We start from the raw sequence: 21,937 nt of genomic DNA, 5'->3' as shown, positions 1-21,937 counted from the left end.
GTGTAACGTCTTTCAAAAGTGGATAATGTTTGATGAAGCAAAAAGTATTCTGAAAACAATAAAGTCACCTAACCTCTCTACAGTACCAAACATCGTTGCACAAGCAGTATTCCCAATACTTCCCCAACTGCTACAGACTGCTTTCTCCCACATGTAACCCTCTCCTTCAATAGAGTAATTGGGGGACCGAGGTGTGAGGCATAACATAAACTGCACTGTATACCCTCTGAGCATCACCAACCTGCCCCACCCTGCACTGTTTTCAGCCATTCTTGCCTGCAAATTAGTGGTGCCTCAAAGCACTGAAAGCAGTGCTCTCTCCCCCTTCCTTCTAAAGTTTGGTTACAGCTATCATCTATTTATAAGCACTATGCATGTCCTTCACTGAAGTCCTGTTAAAACAAGCATTGGCAAAGCCAACAGTTTTGGCTTGTTATGCATATATTGACACATTGCTAGTAGTAAACCATTATTCGGCTCCGGCCGTATACTTTGGCCACCTATTTGGTATTCAGCGCACCCTTAGTCTATACAAAATCAATTTAACTCTCCCCGGAACTTCTATCAGTTCATTTATAGTGCCCCCAATACTCAACAATATTGATATACATAAATCCTGGATATCTTTAATTTTTGGGCAACTCTGGCCCAAATAAATAGCATTACAATCTACAAATAAGGAATTCTTAGCGAGGCATAACATTTTTCTCAATAATTATAAAATCCTCCAGTGAGCTCTTGCCTTGAATGAAACAAATCCCAGATCATATCTTATTGCGTGAATTGGAAAAGATGTAGGAATTTTCAAAGCCCTTTTCCATATTTTCCCTTTCAAAAGGGGGAGAAGATATAGCATCTTTAAATTGTAGGTCTCTATACCATATAGCAATTTCCGGACAGATTTGTATCATAATATCTAATTGCTGGCTTGAGAGAAAATGTATCAAATTTGGTATCCACTTTCGCTATTTGGCTTGCCAGGTCGGCTGACCAGGTTTTAAACCACTGATAAAGATTCCCCCTGCTTGGGCAAGCATTGATCAGAAAACCCAAATAAGTCATTGATTGAACCCTTGAGATTTTAGCCTTCCCAAAAAAATAGCTATATTTAGTTTTTTTCTTGCTTTGGTTAAATGCATAACTTTTGTCTTTTCTGGGTTGATACTAAGCGACAGACCTTCAACGAATTCCACAAATGCATTAATCAGTCACTGAAGGACAACCGCGGTAGCATCAAACAAAAGATAATCGTCTGCGTAGGCCAGCCATTTAAAGCAAACACTTGCTCTCTTAGGTGATACCAGGCTGCTGACAGATGTTGATCTATATCAGCCAGGTAAAGGTTTAACAGGCAGGGGGCCAAAACACACCCCTGCCGGACCCCTCTTATTACCTTGGTTTTTCTTGATAATTCACTAGCATGATTCAAACGCACTTGCATATGGGTATCTGTATGCATAGCAATTATTAGCTTTAGCAGGCCGGATGTGATATCCCAAGCCTGCAACTTGCGCCAGAGCTTCCCCCTATGGACCGCATCAAATGAGGCGGATAGGTTCAATGAGGCAATATGCATTCCTTCATACGGCCCGCTCCATGCCAGTTGTTGCAAGCAGTGGTTGAAGTGTACAAAAAGAAGTTATGGAACTATGCTCCCTGCAGGTTTGTCCCACTCCCCACAAACCCCATCCCTGCTCCCCTCCCACAAACAATCCAAACCCCCAAACACACCTGCTATTTATGGGAATGTGCAGTGCAGTGCACTGAAGTGCAAGCTTCAACTTCTTCCTAGACTTTTATTTTAAAACTAAACCATTCCAGAGCGGTTTCTTTTTAAAATAAAAGTATAGGAACAGTGAAACTTTTTTTTTAAAGTATGGGAGCACTGTTCCCGACCGCTCCTGCCCACTTCAACCTCTTGTTGCAAGCAATTCATTGCTAACCCATTCGATGATGTACCCATATTCCGACGGAAGCCCGTTTGCCATTTCTCAACTGTGGCCATAGACTCCTCCCACGATTCTAGATGCAAAAGCAAGAAAGTCGCAAACATCTTGCTGTCCGCATCCAGAATTGATATGGGTCAGTAACTCAGCGGGCTTGAACTGTTTCCTTTTTTATATATCGGGACTACATATGCCAAAAACCAGGTGGCAGGATATAATTCAGTCTGAAGAATGGTCCCAAAAAGGGAGGATAGAACCTCTACCCAACTCACCAAATGCTCTTTGAACAAGTAGTTTGATAGGCCGTTAGGTCCCGGTGCTCTAGAGACATTGTTTCCACATAGTCCCTCGTTAACAATCTCAAAACTCAAATCCTCTTTAGAGTCATCCTGTCTATTTACCTGGATTAGTTCATCCACCCTTTCCAATTCATTCTATAGAAAAGTATCTTACTCAGTTTACTTCCATCACTCCATTTTTGTCTGTAAAGTGGGCTGAGAAGAGTCCACTGCATTAATCAGTTGCCAAAATGCTCTTGACTCTTTACCTTTTAAGCAAGGCAGCATTGTCTCTGCGTCTCCTGGGCCCGCCTGACTCTTGATTGCTGTAACCAATATTTATACTGCTGATGCGTAAGCTTTATCCCAACTAATCTATCCTCAAGTGAGGTGGAAGTCAGCTTCTTCAACTGGCGAATCCGTTGCCTCATGATTTTTTTCTGGCCAAATAATTTGCCATTTTATGCATACTGATGATTGTCTTTCAGTATTGCATGGCTGTAATAGGTGGTGGAATTAGTGGAAAAATGTGTGCATCTAACAAAAGTCCATTCATCAGTAAAAATGTTATCAATAGTAGTTCTTAAGCGCCCATTCGTCCATGTAGCTGAAGAAATAGAGGGCATAGTGCCATGGTCATTTCAGCATGACAGTTGACAGTTGACTTAAGCACGAAATCCAGTGTTTCCCATTTCCCTTCTAATTATTACACCAGGTTCCCTTCTCACACTTAACTTCCTGTGTCTCAGCATTTATACAATCAGAATTAAGGTCTCTAGTTAAGATCACTCGGCCAACAGGGGTGTCGCCAGGCCATCACTACATCCTCAATGCTTCTTAGCATGGAGTCGAGGGCCCTCAACCCTTCATGCCAATATGCATTGACAATTAACAGGTTCAGTGATCCCGTATCAGTTCCAACTAAGTGCCAAGGACGAGTATACTCGTCCTTTTTTACATAGACTTCAATAATAGCCTGGCACTTAAGGGGTTAATATGTAGTGCCTGAACTCCCTGGCAAACTTCGAAGGTCCGCTTAACGACAACTGAACGTAGGTCCTTAACCAATATAAGGAGTCCCCCGATGGGTGTCGCAATTCCCTCTTCTTTGAGGCCTAGGAAAAGACATGATAGCCCTCGAAAGACGCTGCTGATCAGTCAACCACGTCTCCTGAAGACCAATTATCATACATGTTCGTAATTTATCTGCCACTTCTTGTTAGGACTGATTTTCTATACTCTGGCCTAGTGTACAGATGTATAGAAGACCAACCTATATTGTGACAGGTACAACTCTGGCAAGCTGTAGCCAAACCAGTTCAGGTAGCAGTGACAGGCGGTCTAGGCTAAAATCTTCTGAGGTGGTGAGCTTGTAAAGGGTACACAATGAGGTCACACCATTGGAATCACAAATTAAACCTAAACAGGGTGTATAAAAATACAGTTATTTATTGGCCAAAACACACTATGAAAAATTACTACTAGCAAGTAGAGTTTTCACACAAGACTAATAAACATAGATACATATATTTTATGTATTTATTTATTTGTTTATATAGCGCCAGCAGCTCGCAAGCATCCACTTGTAAAAACAGGTCATAATGTTCAACACAAACTTCTGCAAAGGAAGGGTATGGTTATTTTATGCACTTATAAGTCCACAGAGATTGATCCCTAACTAAAATTGTCCAGCCTAAGTTGTCTCGGGCCTTTTGTCCAATAGTTCAGGTAAAATTTCCACAGAAGTTATGAAGCAGGAAAGAAATGCAGGTAGGTTCTCTGGGGTGCAGTGAAGGGTTCTTAGGGTTAGGGTACAAGTAAAACTAACTTCCAAATGTAGCCCCAACTTTCAGAGGTTGTGCGCAAGCAAGCAATGACAAAGCCAATATGGTTAGAATTAAGGTTTATTATAAGTCCATTGACTTATAATGGGTGTAAAGACTGGAGGGGGGGTTTCTGTACTCCTGCCCTCTATATGGCAGAGTTGAAGCACAGAGCACCCCAGCCAAGATTCTCTATTGTTGGTTGCAATGGACGAGCAAATCAAGGTTTAGCTCTCAGGAGGTGATGCAGGTTGTTTCTTAAATACAGTGTAGTCCCCAAGCACACACAAAGGAGTGTCCACACACTATGTTAGTGATAACACAGTTCTTTATATAAATAAGGTTCATATTATATACACATACAAGAACACACTTAGTACCCCGGCAATTCTATAATGATAAATATGTACAATATCTATGTGGTACCACAATTCACTCTATACTCTTAAAATGTACCAACTAACGACAGTTACAATTACATACGAGTCTAATAGCAATGCAAAACAATACCAGACATAGCAGAGAAACAAGTAGTTAAACAATTGGCAGAATACTGAGTGTCTACCGCAGGACACAATTCTGTGTGAGGATCCCCCAACTGGGCAACCTGTATATAAAATATATCGACAAGCCTAGTCCATATATTGTTTAGTAGAGTCTTGTTCCCTTAAAAAGGTTCTACTACCCCAATGTACCTGGTTTAGCAGAGATCTTCGATGAGTCATCGACGGATCCTTCTTGAGTGAACTGCCTTTAATGCAGGAGCCATGGATCGTCGAGATTCCGTGAAGAAGAGGGGAACAATGTTGTCGAGGTAGCAGCTTCGATCCTTGCAGTGCTCATTGATGATCGGTTGGGGACGTCCTGCAAAGATGAGGCATGCGGTGCACCTTGATGACAAGTGTTTGTTGCCACAAAGGAAAGTCAATGAAGAAGGTAGGCACAGCAAGGGTGTCGGGTCATCAGCATTTGGCGTCAGCGATCAGGACTCGACCATGCTGGCTTCTGGATCTTTGTTGACGTCTTTGAGGACCTTGGGAGGCACGAAACCCGCTGGCAGATTCTCCTTGGTTCGTCAGTGACCTTGACTTTCTCCGGCAGTACAAAGTGGTCGATGGTGATGAGCAAGGGAGTGCTTGATTCAAAGTGTCTTAGTCAATAGAGCATTGCGGCTCCGGTCGACGAGGATACAGTGGTCCTCCGAAGCTCAATCAACGGTGATGGTCGTCAATGGCCTAAACGTCCTGGTGCTTCACTTCAGATTCCTCAGCGGTCCCTGTCTCCGGTCGGCAGCCTTGCGAGGACTGATAGCCCCTCATAGAATGGTGAGAGGTCTCCTAGCCAGGTCCTCTCTTGGATCAGTTCTTGGAGACACAAGAGCTTTTAGATTGGTGAAGGAAAGCAGCAGCAAAGTCTTCTTCTTCCAGCTGCGCTTCAAGCGTAAGCATCAAGTTTTGACTTCAGCTTCTGAATTATTTCCATCAGTGAGAGGTCCCCAGATATACTGTTCGGTCTCTCATTTGCTCTGCTGGGTCACACTCAGGCAACCAATCATTCAGAAGGGCATTCAGGCAGTCAGGCAGCCAATCAGGCTCACAGTGCATTCAGGCCATTCTTCCCCATCCAGAGACTCACAACACGGAATGTGGATGGGGACAAGCACCCCGCCTTTCAACACACCACACTGCATTCATACCAGTTTCGGGAAGGGCTGTCTCATTCTTTGTGTCACACACACAGATACCAGACACTGATAACATGAAATGCGTATTCATCACACACTCCGTTCACCCTGGTCCCACACCACAGGTGTACCCACAACATACAGTCACTGGGAAGGCTCTAGCCAGTCTGACATGGACTTCCCCACAATACCATATTTGGAACTTCCACCCAACAGCCAGTCAGGGTAAGGGACAGAGTCAGGGCTTCCCGGGACTTCGGGAAAAGAAGGTAACAGGCTTTATAAATGAAGAGGCCAAGGGGGCCATCTTGCCTCCCATCAGGAATCCCTTGATTCCTATGGCAGTGCCTGGATATATTAAAATGGAGGATACTCAGAGCAATTGTCAAATTCAGCAAGGATCTGCCACCAGCCCATACCCTGCTCTGTGGGCCACACACAGGTGCCCAAAAAACCTACACTAGGGGTACAGGGTATACTCCAACCCATGGGTGCCATAAGGGCATCCCAAGGGTCTGTTCACCACAACCAGAAAGAGGAAGAGCTGTACTGCCAGGTATCCCACATGGACTCTTGTGCAGAAAACAACACAGAACACACATGAAAAAGAAGTACAGGACAAGGATATGGAGGCATTTCCAGCATCACAATGGAAGTTTAGGGGTAGGTAAGAAGCTCTGTAACTTACCCCCATACTCCAATTCTTCCCCAGACTTGGCAGGACAAAGGAAGAGGGTCCTAGGTTGCTTTTCCTGCCGAAAGTCACGGACATCGGTTCACTGAGGTTGCAGGTTCGAGCTGATCTCTGGTTGGTGTCTTTCACTGTTGCAAGGACTCTCGATTGAAGAATGCAGCAGAACTCTATGCAGGACTCCTCACAGGACTGGACTCGGGTCAGGTAAGCTATTTCGGACAGTGGTCAACGCAGCACAGTGACGCAAAGGGACTCAGCCACCACGACTGGACTTTCCCTTCTATCTCGGGTCCCCTCGATGCTAGGATGATGACATTTTGTAGAGTTCAGTCTCGTAGTGTCAGCTGAGGATTCCCCCAAGTTCCAGGTCAAAACTCGGAATGGTGACGCTGGCAGCACTGTAGCCCAAAATCGAAGCTGGACAGCCACAGGACTGTTCAAGGGCACTTCGAGGCTCTCTTTGACAGGGGACCGAGTGTTAGGCAGAAACCTGTGCAGTTCCCTTGGGGACCATTGCAAAAGATTTAAGACTACAGGTGTTGGCAGTAAACCCACTTGGTAGCAGTCTGTACCACCCAGATTTACCTGGTAGCTGTGGCTGAGCAGTCAGACTTCCCTCAGGAAGAGTTAGGCAGTATGCAAAGTATACACAATAGGCACTCAGATACAATAGCACAAGCAAACGCTGACCAGAGCTTTGGTAACAAGGTATATAATTATTTATTTAAAAACACACTTATTGAAACACTCCAGCACTATTATTGTAAATCACTCTAAACACAATTACTATTATTATATATACACTCCTTATTCCTTATCAGACAAGTCTTAGTTAACACCACTTATTTCCAAACAAAGGTGAGCGCTTAACTATAGATGGCACTCCAATAAGTTAACGAAAAAGTGAGGGAAAAAGGCAGAATGTAGGAAAATACACCACACTAATACTTAGGAACTCTTAAGCAAGGCAGGAAAGTCAAAAGTTACTTGTGAGCCAAAGTCCATAGGCTGGGCCCACTCTTGGAGAGAGCAGGGCACAAATGCACCCAAGATCACACAATGACAACAGGCTTAAAAAGTCTTGCAGGGAGTTCGGAAAGGTTTTAGTTAGGCTCAGAAAAGTTTAGCCAGGGTGTCCCAGGCTAACCCAGGGTCGAAAGCCGGGGGCTAAATCTACCCCGTACAGTCGGTTGCAAGGGAAGCCAGGCGGAACACGGTACCTTATGTGGAAAGGATCCTCCAGCGGGGCAGTTGTTCCTGTCAGCGGGTGCAAGTCGCGGCGTCGTCCAGAGGAAGAGAAGATCTCGACGTGGAGGAAAGATGAAGGTCGTTGCACTGCCAGGGAAGAAACCAGCTGCGGAGTTTTCCAGTTAAAGGTACTACCCTTTGATTTGCGGTAGTGGTAAAACGTGGTATCCCGGTTGCCGGGGTGCTTGGCACAGGCAAGGCGGCCACGAGATGTTCCAGGAAGCGAAAAAGGAAGCAGACTGGTTATCCCCACCAGTCGAAGGAAGAAGACTCTCCGGGCTGGAGATCGCCTCTGTCGTTGGGAAAAGTAGTGAGACGGTTCAGCAGGGCTCCACCGGTGGTGTCGTCGTAGCAGGTCAGCTCAGCTTCTCCCTCGTCGGATTCTTAGGTCCTGTGGCGACTTCTGAAGTTCCAGTCCCCAAATCCCTGCTTTTATGCAGAAATCCCCCATTCACTCAGCCTAGCTGTCACTCAAACATGCTAAGTGGTGAGCCGGCCGGCTCACCACTTGGGCCAATCAGGACGGAGTGCCACTTGAGTTGCCTAGGCAACTCAGTCCAGGGTGCCTAAATCCCCCTCCACCTCTCCTAAGTACCCCAGACAGAGTGGCACCACTTTGGAGGGCTTCTGTGGAGAAGCCCGCCAAAAAGTGGAACAAAGGGCTCAACTTGGGCTGGAGTCACAGAAGCGAACACAAACGCCATTTTAGAACCGAGTTCTGGCAAAAAAATACCAACCGGAGAATTAATATTAAATAAATAAACCGGCGGTATGTTCGAGGCTATAGGAATTAAATAATTAAAGTTGGTAGCCTCGAACAATGGGAAATCCCATAGGGATATATTTGCGGTCGAATATAAAAAGTAGTATCCACTGCCACCAGCCAAAACTCGATCAGGGGGGACGGAGACGTGCCCCCTCGACTAACAGACCCCGGGGCAATCGAATTGCCCCGGCCAGTACGTCCACAATATGATGGTTTGTACTGGTTCTGTTCAGAATTTGAGACTAGTAAAGTCAATGGTGACTTTACATGCCCTGGGAGACAGTAGTCAGTCCCAGGGTATGGAGTCTATACTGGGGGGGTCACTATGACACCCCTGTGTTACGGCACTGAGGGTGCTGTGTAACACACATCACAAAAACACATGAAGCCCTATGGAGTAAAAGACCCCATAGCCCATTAAACACATATAGAATCAAAGAGATACACTCAAATCATGTCCAAGAGTGAGGGTAAAAGAGTCTCACTCTTGGCAGGAGAAAGAAATAAACCCCAAAAATCCAGCAAAGCTGCTGGGGGACTCACTAGGTTAGGAAATTCAGCCTAAACAGAGAATTCTCCCTAACACCGAGCACACGTCAGGAATGGATGGTCCTTCCACCGCAAGGGTCACAGCTCCTTTGCAGGACTGCTAAAGATCACAAGCAAGACAGTTTTCCTACAGGACAGCAGCAGAAGTTGGTCGCCAGGCCTCCTTCAGTCATGTCTCAGGTTTCTTCGCGGGTCTCGCAGCTGGATAGAATACTTGGCTCCTTCAGGTTTCTCTAGCATCTCTGAAGAATGGGTGCAGGGGTCCACTTCTTATCCTAAAACCCAGGTAAGAGCTGGTGCCCTTACTAGCCATTAGCAGGACTAGCCCACTCACACACACCCCAGTAGTGATCCAATCAGGACCACTGTTGGGAACATGCATGCATACTACTCAGACACACTGAAACCACTTTGTGGATTAGGACCAGACCGTCCCAGCCCACATCCTGCCAGCAAACATACACAGCCCTCCAGTAGCCCACCAAAAGCTCCTGCTTTACCGGGCACTGGAAGTTCTTATAAGGATTTTCCTGGGCTCTCAGGCCCGGCAGAAGGCTCAAAGAAAAGATGGCAAAAGGACAAGCGAAAAATCTCGTGGCACGGCAATGTTTGACCAGTAGCCACAGTTACACAGTAAATGTGGTAAGGCTAAAACAGAAATTCCCAAAAAGTGGGGAAAAGTCACTGCTGCCACCAGCTTATCCTGTCACATACCTAGAGTAAGCAAACATCATCTGAGTGTTAGTCTAGGGCCAAACAAATATGAACCCCATTGTACTGCAGTGTAAGATGCTTTGTAAAATGATAAAAAGTTACAAGTGATAAAAAAGTAACCAAAAGTAGTAACACAACTAAGGGAAACAATGTATCCCAGTACTGACGGCCTGAAGGACATGTCAGTTTCCCCATGACATATGAGCAAAAGCCAGTGCAATGAAGCTTAAGGCTTCATTGCACTGTAAAAAGTACAGGTCAGATTAAAAAATAAAATCAAAATGTTTGGGGGGTTCCATAAAGTTGGAAGGAAAGGTGAAGAGAAATCTTTCCTAACACTTCTCCAGAGGAAAATAAAGCCAAATGGCCCATAGTATTCCAGGAGAGCACGTTTAGACGAATATAGTTATCATTTACCTTTGGGACTTCATAAGACTTTCCCAAGTGTCACCTTCAACAACCATGACCAGTCATTTTGCTGTTCTGATTGAAGCATTTTTTGTTTCAGAAGTGAGACTGTTTCAGAACATGCAGGTGGAAAAATCAACTCGCACTTCTTGCCATCTGCTATATATGCAAATAGTGTCTCATGGTGGAAGACGGTTACCAATTTACGCACCTCTTCCCCATGGACCCACATGAGACTGCATCATCTGCATGTGTGACAAAAGGAAAGAGGGGAGCAGCCCCCCACCACTCAACTGCAGGCAACACGCACATTTGAACCACCATCTCACACCACTATACTAGAGAATCTTTCTGATTCACAATTTTCACAAGCCATGTTGGAACACTATTTTTGGTGGAAGGAAACAGCAGGCTCATCCCATGAGACTGCACACAACATATTCTTCAGGTAGTGAAGATTTGTGTGCTAATTACAGTCACACGGTTGCGAGGGGCATGGTGAAAGGTGGTGGAGGCTTTGACTCTGACCGTAGTGATTGAGTCCACTTCAAAAGTAAATCTTTCGTTTTGATTCAACCTCAATTTATTTGGCTCAAACAATCACCTGAGCCACTAACTGAGTCCTAATACCACACTCACAAACTGGTGGTTCTGCCTCATTTTATTTGGCTGTGCTAACAAGTGAAACCATGTGTGCCTTTTTTCTGCACTAACAGTGTGCCACGTTGACCCCCTTTTTACTACCCTTTTGCTCAGTCATCTAGGAGGGGATATGATGTTGCAGGAGCTTGTGCATCCCCTACTAGCTTATCATCCAGGTCATACTGGCTCAAAGGTCAAGCTACTTATGTAGTACGTGCCTACATTCCTCAATGCTCTTTCTCACCTGTTTGTTTTGCCCAAATGACACCAGACATTGATGTCTATCATCACCAAGGGGAGGCTGTGCTGCTAGCGGTGGTAAATAGACCCTTCTAATTGATGGTGTCACATAGTTAGGGAAGTAAAAAGGTTAGAACAGTTTCTCAGTAAATGTGAGGACAACTAAATCATCCAATGAAGTCTAGGTATGCCTTTCCCAGCAGTACCAATACACAACAAGCGACCACCTATGAGGGACCAACAATATCAAAGTCAATGGATTCAGAAGAGTGCCTTTAGGGATCCAGGGCTGCCAAAGTAATTTGGAACACAATCTATGGATCTGATGCACTTCTTGGATCAAAGTCTTGCACAAAGTTAGAGAGTTCAGTAAAATCACTTGTAGGGCCACAATCTTTTAAACTTGGGAGAAGGGAGTTCAAAAAGGTAAGCCAATGCAATTCCCAAGAGAGAAGAATGTGGCTAAAGGCATAAAGGTAGGTAACCGAGCCTAAACAGTACCTCTGGTTGGAAGAAGAGTGATCCAGCTGGATTCTGTCTTGCTACAACGGTCCTGCGTCTCAGTCATGGGGACAAGAGAGAGGACATCTGGAAGTCTCCTGTGGCAGTACTTTGGAGATCGCCAGCAGCTACAGGCTCTTTGCGAATCAGCAGCACTTTGCAATTTCAGCGCTTAGCAAACAGCATCGATACAGATCTCGGACGCCGGTTGGACTCGCTTTGCTCCCTCGGTCCTGCACTCTGGTGAGGGGACTCTGGATCTGGAGGTCCTGCTTCTGGATCGTCCTTAGGAGTCTCCTGGAACTTCTGCTCGGATTTGTTCGGTGGCAGACATTGCACTTTACTACGGACACTTAAACCCTGGCATTGGGCTCTCACAGCAATGGAGAAGTACAGCAAGTCGGGAATGGTGGTCCAGTGGAGTTTGTCTCAGGGTTAGTTGGTCCCACTAACACAAGGGGAGAAGTTGTTCCGTCCGGAGCTTCTCTGTCGAGGTGAAAAAGGAGGTCAGCACAGCAGCAGGGCTTCACCGGGCAATTCAAAGGTCCACGAGGTTGCAGCAAGCTTTGTTCACAGTTTCTTCATTGGCTGTTTCTCCCAGTGGTCGACTCTGCCTGTAATCCCAGTACCCTCGCCTGGTTTCTCCCATTCATGCGCAGCCTAGGCTGTCAATCACACAGCAGGGTGGCTGTCCTGAAGCCAATTAGGACTAGTTACATTTAGGCATTCCTAGAGACACAGGACAGAGGAGTTTCGGGACCCTCCCTCACATCATGTCCTTCCAGACACATTAGAGCCAGGGGTGGGCTTCAGGGCTCAAGCCTGCCAAAGGCAAAACAAACAAGGGGCTCAAACCTCTCAAAGCACAGAGTAAAACCAAAGAAAGACCTCACAAACAGAAAATTGTGAAAAAAGAAGACAAGGGCCCTTTTGACAAAATGGACACCCACAGGTGCTGTACTGCAGCTGAGGCTTCAGCCTGTGGTAAAAAAACACAATGATAGGAAAAATTAAACCACTGCCACCAGCTATTTAAAGTAGTGAGGGTAACATAGATATGTTACTTGAGAAAGTAGTATAGGGGGCTACTAAGTAACCCCCCAGCACTCCACATAAGACGGTAAGAGAAAAGAAAAGGTAAGTAAAGTCAATGTCACTTTACTATTCTTGGGAACTGTAGTTCACACAAGAAAGGGTATTTAAACCTCATGAGAAATCTAAAGGATTTCTCAGTGACACTGCACTGAAGGCGCTGTGTGCTACCATACAAAACGCAGCTGCCTATGTGCAAAGTCCAGAAAATAGCTGGGGGTCTCTAAGATGGGAGGAATTTAGCACTACAATGAAAACTTCTCCTCATCCTGTCTTTTTTTTAAAAATAGATGCATTACACCCTGCTTACAACAATTGGAAATGATCATAAAGGAAGGGAGCCGTCTGAGGATCGTTTCATTACTATAAGAGAAGTGCTAAAGTTTATGGTATGCATGACCTTTTGATAAAAGAAATGACTGTCTAAAATATAAAAATATGAAATCCCCAGGTGTTCACTTCACTTTCCTTAGTATGTTGGCTTACGGGCTCAGGGACATCTCAAGCCTGATTCTAACATGCTCCATTTCTGTGCTCAGTGGCCAGCTGGCAATTAACCTCTTCCGTGCAGTGAATAGCGTAGCTCAAGAGTTTACCAAGGCAGGGGCCAGAATCTCTAACCATCAACACACACAAAAAACATATATGCATCTATCCATCCACAGAGGAGTGCAGGCATTGCATTCATTTAATCAGCATCCATGAACGTTCAGACGGCTTCTGTTATGACTATTGCTAGTAAGCTTTTTAGTCTCAAAATAAGAATGAATGCATAATAATTTAAAGACATTTGGCATTGCCACAAGTACTGGGGTGCTCATCTGGAGTATCCTGTTCTTTTAATGGGTGCTGAACTGGACTATTTCATGCACTTATCTGAGTCTCATCTGGAGTAGAAGATCCAGTTCTGGAGGTGTTCAATTTGAGTACTCTGCGGAGTTCTTGAGGCCGAATGTGGAGTATTGAAGTTAAATTGTGGCTTGTCTTGGCCATATTTTACGTACAAAGTTGCAGAATTGTACTCACTTCCAAGAGGTTCATCTGGTGTTCGAGTCTGCTATGGTGTGTAGATGTGAGTTGTTTGTGGGTGCTTTAAATATGTGCATTTAAAATTATGTTTTTTTCTTTCAAGTAAGCTCACTTAATAATACAGAAATAGGGGAAATCTGTGCCCGGGGGCGAAAAACCCCATACCTTCTATCAGGGATGACAACAGGTTCAATGTCAACGTCCCTAGGCAAGGTATGATATGTATGGGTAATATGTATAACTGATGTATTGCAATTTGCAGGAGATTCCTGCCAATAACACTGCTCATCAACTCAGTCCAGCTCCTCATACCCAGGTCACCTTGTATCCACACACGTTTACACAAACTTAGCAAGCTCATGAAAACAAAACAAAAAACATCTATCCAACCCTACACCCACTATCACAAGTGGTATCATCCAGTCACGCATTCATTATGCAACCAGTTTTACCATCAACCCATCAAACCACACAGAAACAGTTAATGAAACGCCTCTTGATGGGCACGTTTATGATTTCAATAAGGTAACTGTGATTATGCACAAGTAATGAACCTCTGGGGGGAGGGCAAAAATTCTTGTGCCAGTTCGGGGTGAATTATTTTATGTATTTAACATTTGACCTGGGCTAGCTCATCTAGAATCTTCTTCTGGTTTAGAGAGCGGACAGAAAACACTCCTATAGAGCTTTCTTTCACAAAACAGTGCAAGAAATCGCATACATATCTGTTTTTAAAAGTAAAGAGGTATAAGAGAATAAAGGACAAGAATACAATGTATAACAGTTATTCAAACATGTACGTTACTAAAGTAGTACAATAAAAAAGTATCAAGGTTGAAAGGGAAAAAAAAGAAATCCCATTAACAACGCAGGATAAAGATGCAATATCCCAAAAGCACACTTTCGTGCACCACAGCTAATACACACAATCTGTGCACTGTATCTTCATGGATTTTTCAGTGTTTTGGTATTTAAGAATGCAAACCCTGAACACATATATTTGCCAGTAAATATAGCTATCAAGCTGGTGATTTTGTAAAACCTTGATCACTGAAATCAATCTCAGGCAATCTTATTCAAATGAACATGCATGTTGTGTATGGCCCCAACTTAGTTTAATTGTAAAAACTGCCTCTGGACCTATCTTATCCCTCTAGCCTCACTAACCAACCCTGTTCTCTTCACGTGAGCGCCTGGAGACTGCGCCTGAGTGGCAGCGGTGCGTGGTATAAATTAACATAACATAAAATATTATCAAGGTATGTAAAACAATCGAATGCGTTAAAGCGTTTCTGTGCAACCTTTTCAGATGTTTTAAATCTGGCACAGCAGCTACGGCCATTCACCATTGTGAGGTCAGTAAGGTCAGCAGTGTAGCATTAGGTTTCGTACACGTAGCGTCTATTTTTTACACTGAAACAAAATGCAAAACTGCAGTAAAAAGCGTATGGAAGTTCATTTTACCTCTGATTCCCTTGAAAACAGAAACGCAGCAACCATAGCAGGAGTTTTTTTTCATAACGATGATGCTTTTCATATGCTCTTGATAAGGGGGTGGATCCCCGAAACCGTCGATATTCTCATAAGGATTTTCCAATATAGATTTGGGATTGTAAATCGCTTGAACACCGAAAGACGTTGACGGTGACCCGTCATAGCATGGATTATCCCAGGCTTTTTTCCCCAGATTATCCAGTTCATGCTCTTCCTGGGTTCGAAAATTACTGTCAGATCTGTTATTTAACCGAGACGATCTCATACTGTAGCTTTTAGTTCGAATGTTCAAAGGTCGAAACCACCTCCTAAGAGTTAGTAGGTCCTTGTCTGATTTTGTGTAGAGACTTCTTATCAGCGCTGTCTGTATAGCAGGGAAGCGGGCATTCTTTGGTTTACAGGCTTTTATAGGTTGCCTGCAAGTGACATGCTGGGGGTGGGGACAGCAATTGTTAGAACCGCGATTGTTTCTCACTCATTCCATTTGACAATGCGTTGTAAACGCGCCAGCAAGATGTTCCTTTTGATAATGTAATCCCCGCCCAAACACAGAGAATGCACGTGAGCACAATAATATTCCTAAAAATAAAATGCGCACTGATTATTTGAAAAACAAAAGCAAATAGTGCCATTATTACTTGATTATTTGGGATCCACAAACAAATATCACCATTACTCGTTTCTCTCAGAGGTGGCTGCGATCTAATTATATTATACCAGATGTCATAAGAAATATTCCTAGCAGGCTGCAGCTGTAGCTCTCACCTGTTATCCATGTGCCCATGCATCAGCAGGTAGAGTTCATGAGATATGTATTGTTGATGTGTAATTTAGGAACATGTCAAGTCGAGGTGAAAGCAGCTGGAAAAACGAAGTCCCTCCTTCTCTGGTCCGTGTATACTGGAAAAAGACAGAGATGCTTCTTTTCTATTGATGCCCCGATGCGTGCAGAATCTCGGTCGCATGACAGACACCACGGGCAGACCCCTGAATACCGGACGATGATGATCCTTCTGCGGACAGTGGAACCAGCTTGGGGTTTCAGGGCAGATGCTCCACTTACTCAGACCTGGTTCATCTCACCGGAAAACTGAGTTAACTATATTTGGCTTCATATTGTTACCCAGGGGAAGGCGATGGGATGTCGGGGCACATGATCTCTATAATAGTTGAAGAACACAAAGCAAAGGCAGTTGCGTTTCTCTCTGCCGTGTAGACGGGAGAACCACAGAATTCTATGGCATGTTAGAGTCTAGTTATACATAACTTCAAATTTTCATTAAGAAAACAAAGGGCCTCCTTGCAAGTTTTGCAGTGCAGAGAAAAAGTGGAGGTCATTCCGTTACCGCCACTTTTTGTTGGCAGTACCACAATTACTGCTGCATTTATCACACTGCCAAACTGCAAGTACCACTCTAACACTGCTGGCGGTAAATGATAAAATCCCATGGAGTCACATGGACTAAAATGGGCACTAACACTGCCAGAGGCGTTGCTAGGGGGGGGGGCTTAGGGGGCTTTTGGTTGTAGCCCCGGATAGAATCTCAGGGTCTACAACCAAAAGGCTAGCTAGCCCCGAGTCCCGACACTCCCAACATTAGCATAGCCCCGGGTCTTTTCTAGACCTAGCAACACCCCTGAACACTGCTATGCCACCACTTAGAATCGTGTGGTAAGGCACTGTCTCTCCTTTCCACTCTAACCATATCATTCCACCCACCTTTGCACTGCCGATCAGCACACCATTGTGCTATTGCTCTGTCTCCTTTGTCGTGACGTCACTCCTTCCCTTAAATGTTGTTCAATGCTCCTGTGTACTGTTGCTGGCCTAGCTTTCATCTATTGGATTTTTTTGTTCTTCCTTGTGCTGCCATTTCTGATTCCTCCACCCACAGTGCTTCTCTCATCCCCTGGCGCTGCCCTTCATTCCCTCCTATGCTGTAATGTCTTCTTGCCTTTGCCATCATTCCTCATTCTTTGCCTCCATGCCAAATGTAAAATGCAATACACTACCAACGCCAAAACTACTTGCTTTGCCAATGCGTGTTTTTATAGGGACACATGACCCTTCAATCCTATATCAGAGGGGACATCGCGCTGTTCAGCGAGAGCATGCTAAAGCAGAGTTCCAGCTCCATTTCCTGAGGACAAGGAGCGAGGCGAGTTGCAGCGTTTAGCACTTCCTCATGAGAGAAAAGATAAGAGTGCTGTGCATGGGGCATTCACACATGTGAATCTATAATAACAATTTGTTTGTTATATAGTGCTTTAATCTGAAATGTTTTGCATAGTACATATATTATTATTACCCAATTGATATTGTTACTCGTTTATCAACCTCAGTAGGATGACAGGCAGAGGTGGTTTTTGCCAGGATTTGATCCTGCAACCTGCAGATGACAACAACAAGCGTTTAACCCGCTGACCCATCTTACCTGCATATACTACTTTGAGTAGTAAACTCATCTACAGGTAGGCATCATGACTCCATATAAGTGCAGACTATTGTATGGTACCATGCCTTTGATGAAGTTCAGCAAGAGAATTAGGATGCCCCTGAGGATACTGTCTAAGGATCGTAATTGTAATTGTTTATTTGTAATGCGCTTATACACAAGTGAAGTGCTTCAAAGCGCTTCAAGGCAGGAAGGGAAAAAGGGGATATAGTCGTCATTCTTAGGCCTTGAAGATTCCAAATGATCTAAACAACAATTACTAGCATACTAGGCCCGAGGCATTAACTGATATAAGTGGTTGAGAAAAGAGTGGGGAAAGAGGGGGGGGGTGGAAGAAGGAGGACATACAAAGACAGAAAAGGTTGCTCATCAGTGCGCCTATGGATGAGTATTTCAGGCACAACCAAGCTAGGTAGGGGGGACAGAGGAGGACAGGACCGACAGGACAGGACTGACAAACCTCCTAAACCTCTGCATTCAAAGTCGTGCAAGTGCGCAGACAGAAAGTCCGAGGGAGGGAGAGGGGGACAAGTGTGCCCAGTCAAGCAGGGGCCAGGGTTAATTGCAGAGTGGTTGGCACTCTCATGGAAGGTATTCCAAGAGCAGTAGTGCAGGCAGATTGCGAAGGGCCAGAGGCAAGTGCAGGACTGGTGGGGTAGCCTGGGACCAGTGAGGCTCTGGAGGAGCACCAGGCTCTGCAGTCAGTGATCTGAGCAGTTTGAGGAAGAGAACACAGTAGGTAAGCAGGAGAGAAGAGAAAAGAGGTTAGCAAGGGAGAGGGAGAGAGAAAGAGGAAGAGAAGAGGAAGGTCTTGATGCATTTCCGTAATTTAAGGAGGTCTGGCTTAAGACGGAGAGAGGCAAGTAGGCTGTTCCAGAGGGACGCACCTGCAGTGGATAAGGATCTACCCCCAAATCTCTGTTTGGAAAAAAACAGTTCCCCCGCAGAGAGTTGGAGGAGGCCAAGCAGAGGGATCTAGAAGGAGAGTATTTAGGAAGAGAGTGTTGTAGATAGTGAGGGCCCTTGTACTTCACAGTCTACGTTTGCAGGGACAAAGGGTAATCCCTGTATAATTCTGATGAGTGGCAGGAGGACGTTTTATACTTCTTAGATCTGTTGTTGCAATGTCCATGAGCAAAGTTCTATCCACCGAAGTGAATACTATCAGAAAAGTGATTGCTAGATTGCTTGCCGTTGCATTTGAAAAGAAAACTGTGGCTTCGGATCTACGTGATTACAGAGGATTTCTTTTGCAACCCTTTTCATTGAATTATTTTTTAAGCCACTTTTGCTGCATATTAATTGGGGGAGATTCCTACAGCCCACCCCCACCTTTATTATAACAGCACCCTGTCCCCTGTCTATATTTCAGGTGAAATGCAGTAAAAAAGATTGATGAAATCGGCCTTGAAAAAAAAAAGCTGTGCAATATACCACCTATTCAGTGGCTTCAGCCCCAGGCCAACCATACATTGAGAAACAACACCCGGGGAAGGAGGTGGAGTGGATGGGGTGAAAGGCTATTCAAGCAAAAGAGAGGTTGTGGGGTACATTTAAAGGCCCCAAACAGAAATCCCTTTCACATTAATGGTAGGCCTTTAAACACTGAAACAAAAACGGCCTGGCTTTTGCTTTTGTTTTTCAAGTAAAGTTAAAGAGCAACGGGGAAAGGGGCCTACCTGTTGTTAGGGAGAATTCTCAAGAGTGTGCTAATTTCCCTTACCTTTTGAAACCCCAGGCAACGTTGATGGATTTCTAGGATTTTATTTTTTACCTGGGAAGAGTGTAAGCCTTTTTTCCCACTCTTCCATGTATGTTGATGTGTGTTTTACTTTTGTGTTCTTTGGTTATGGAGTTTTTACACAACTCCATAGGCATCATCTTTTTCTGTGTGTCACACAGCACCCTTACTGCAGTGACACGGGTGTCTTTCAGACTCCCCAAGGTTTAAATACCTTCTCTGGGACTGACTACTGTCTCCCAGAGCATGTAAAGTTAAATTGACTTTACTAGTCTCTTTAAATTTACAGACCCAGCAAAAACTATCTTCCTATAGAGTGCTGGAGGGGTTGCCTAGCATCCCCCGAGTCAAAAACCTAATGTAACAGTCAAATGTTACCCTTTCCTACTTGAAATGACTGGGGGCAGTGGTTTATATCAAACCACCATGATTTTTCCCATCCGCTAACAACAGTACCTAAAAATCGGGTCAGCCATTTTTTTCAATATGGCGCCCAAGACCTATCTGTAACAACAGACTGCGGTCATTTTTTTTCACCATTTCTTTTAGGAAAGGTCCTTCTTGTGTTTGTCTCTGCGCACCAAACCAGGTTTGGTCCCTTTGTTCGTTGGCCTTTGGCGGGCTTCGGTGCCTGAGTGTCTGGGATGGACAGGATGTGAGGGAGGTGCCCGAAACTCCCTTTGCTTAGTCTCCTAAGAGAACCTGAATGCACTCTGGCGTGATTGACCGGCTGACTGTCCGGCAAGGACAGCCACCTTGCTGTGTGAGTGACAGCCAGGCTGGAATGAATGGGGGAAAACTGTTTAAAAGCAGGTCTCTGGGACTTGGAAAGCAGAGTCGACGACTGGAGCAAAAGAACCGAAGACGAGCTGAAGGAAGAGGACTGCTGCAACTCCTGGACGACCGGTGAAGCCCTACTGCAGGTCCAAATTGCCTGAAACTCCATCGACAGAGAAGCCCTTCAAGGTGAACTTCTTCCCTTGAGTTTGGTGGGAACAACCAACTTGCAAGCCACCTGGACACCGTCCCCATCCTGGTCGAATTTTCTTCAGAGTGCTGTTGAAAACCGGATAGCCAAGGGGAAGGAAACCAGCTCATAGACTTTAAGGCAATCCCACCTTAAACCGATGTTTTGCCAAGCTTGTGGCCTCATCCCTGGACAGTGCAGGAACCTCCCGACATCTTCCTTCTTATCCCCACGACTGAAGCTCAGGAACAGCGAGATCTGCTCAAACTGCCAGGAACAACTGCCTCAGCTACAGCTTTTCTTCACTTCTAAGGTAATGTGCAAACGCGGTCCGGAAATCTTTTCGGCCACAGCGAAAGTTTGTGAAACTTTCCTGACTTCGAAGGCTTGTCCTTCCCTAAACATTTGTCTAACTTTTCATCTGACCAAATTCTTCTAAGATACGTGGCAAAGGCTTAACCGTTTACTACCCAAACTGTGCTATCCTTTACAAAGTCTCTGAACCATTGACTTTGGCACAGGCCTATGAACTGAATTGCTGGTTGTAGTTTACTGAAACCCTTTGCCCTGCCTATGAAAGTATTTGTGCTGTTGATTCTTATAACCTTGTCTTTTTACCCCTTTTAAAAGTTTCCGAAGTGCCATTTTGCTCCCACTTCAGGGGAGCTGAACTAGTTCAGTAACTTATTGGTTGTGTATTTGTAGTTTATTAGTATATGATGTTGAGCTGCTCTTGCTAGTGTAATGTTTTCCAACTGACTGTGTAAATAAATGTCTATTCTTTTACCAAGAAACCTTGAAAAAGTGTTTGTTTGAATCCTATTTGTTGGTCCTATGTATAACTTGTTCTACTGCTCACTCAACTCTTGAGATATGTCTGGCTGCTCAGCCACTGCTACCACATAACTGTGTAGTACAGGCTGGTACCAAAGATGAAATTGTATTGACACTAATTGCATATAGTGTTCCCCAAGGGTACTGAATGGGATTCTGCTAACACTGGTGTACAGTGGTGAGGATAAAGTATACTTGTTTCACTTAGAGTGCTACTTTTACCTTTGTTCAAATAATCCTCACAAGGCAAAGCAACATTAGAGAAGCAATTGTTTTATCATGACTGATATGGAAAGCTACAGACAGGAGACCCTAGTCACTTTAACAGTTGATCAACTGATATGTGTACAGCTAGGAATCTCAATGTAAAAGGCAAAACAGTTGAATTGATAGAAACGTTGTTAGAATACAAAAGTCTGAGGAGTGGGTCTGAAACCCCCACCCATGCAGCAAATGTGGAAAATGTTGATCAGGATGATAATGTTTCTGAGCCCAGCTCAAATGTTATGGATGAGTTAGATGAGGCAGAAGAGTCTCACAATGTAGGCCATGTTTTACCTCTACCTGCTCATAGGCCTCAACCTTTGACCACAGGGACCCCATCAGGTCCAACACTATGTCCTGCATTTGTCTCTTTGGAAATAATGAGACTTGAGTTAGAATTTAAAAGAATCCAAGCTCAAACTGAAAGCAAACATCAAGAACTTAAAGACAGAGAAATTGAGTTGAATCATGCACTTGAAATGAAAAAGTTGTCTCTTGAAACTGGTTCTATCCCAGAGTCTTCTAGGTCTTCCAGTCCTACGAGGCCTTGCATGCCCAAATATACAG

The 21,937-nt window shown here is 44.6% G+C and overlaps 1 protein-coding gene across 2 annotated transcripts in view; it reads right to left on the bottom strand.

Moving 5' to 3' along the window:
• The window catches only part of LOC138472450 (polycystin-2-like protein 1), a 2,384,383-nt gene extending 2,368,911 nt beyond the window's left edge, over positions 1 to 15,472 (bottom strand). For both annotated transcript variants that reach the window (XM_069610623.1, XM_069610624.1), the window contains exon 1: positions 15,079 to 15,472. In XM_069610623.1, the coding sequence (XP_069466724.1) occupies positions 15,079 to 15,373 (295 nt within the window). In that variant the 5' untranslated portion in view covers positions 15,374 to 15,472. The remainder of the gene's footprint in view (positions 1 to 15,078) is intronic.
• Positions 15,473 to 21,937: the final 6,465 nt, after the last annotated feature.

The sequence above is a fragment of the Ambystoma mexicanum genome, chromosome 8 (genome assembly GCF_040938575.1).
Source record: "Ambystoma mexicanum isolate Mex_15411 chromosome 8, UKY_AmexF1_1, whole genome shotgun sequence".
NCBI lineage: Eukaryota > Metazoa > Chordata > Amphibia > Caudata > Ambystomatidae > Ambystoma > Ambystoma mexicanum.
This window is presented reverse-complemented; position numbering and strand designations above follow the sequence as displayed.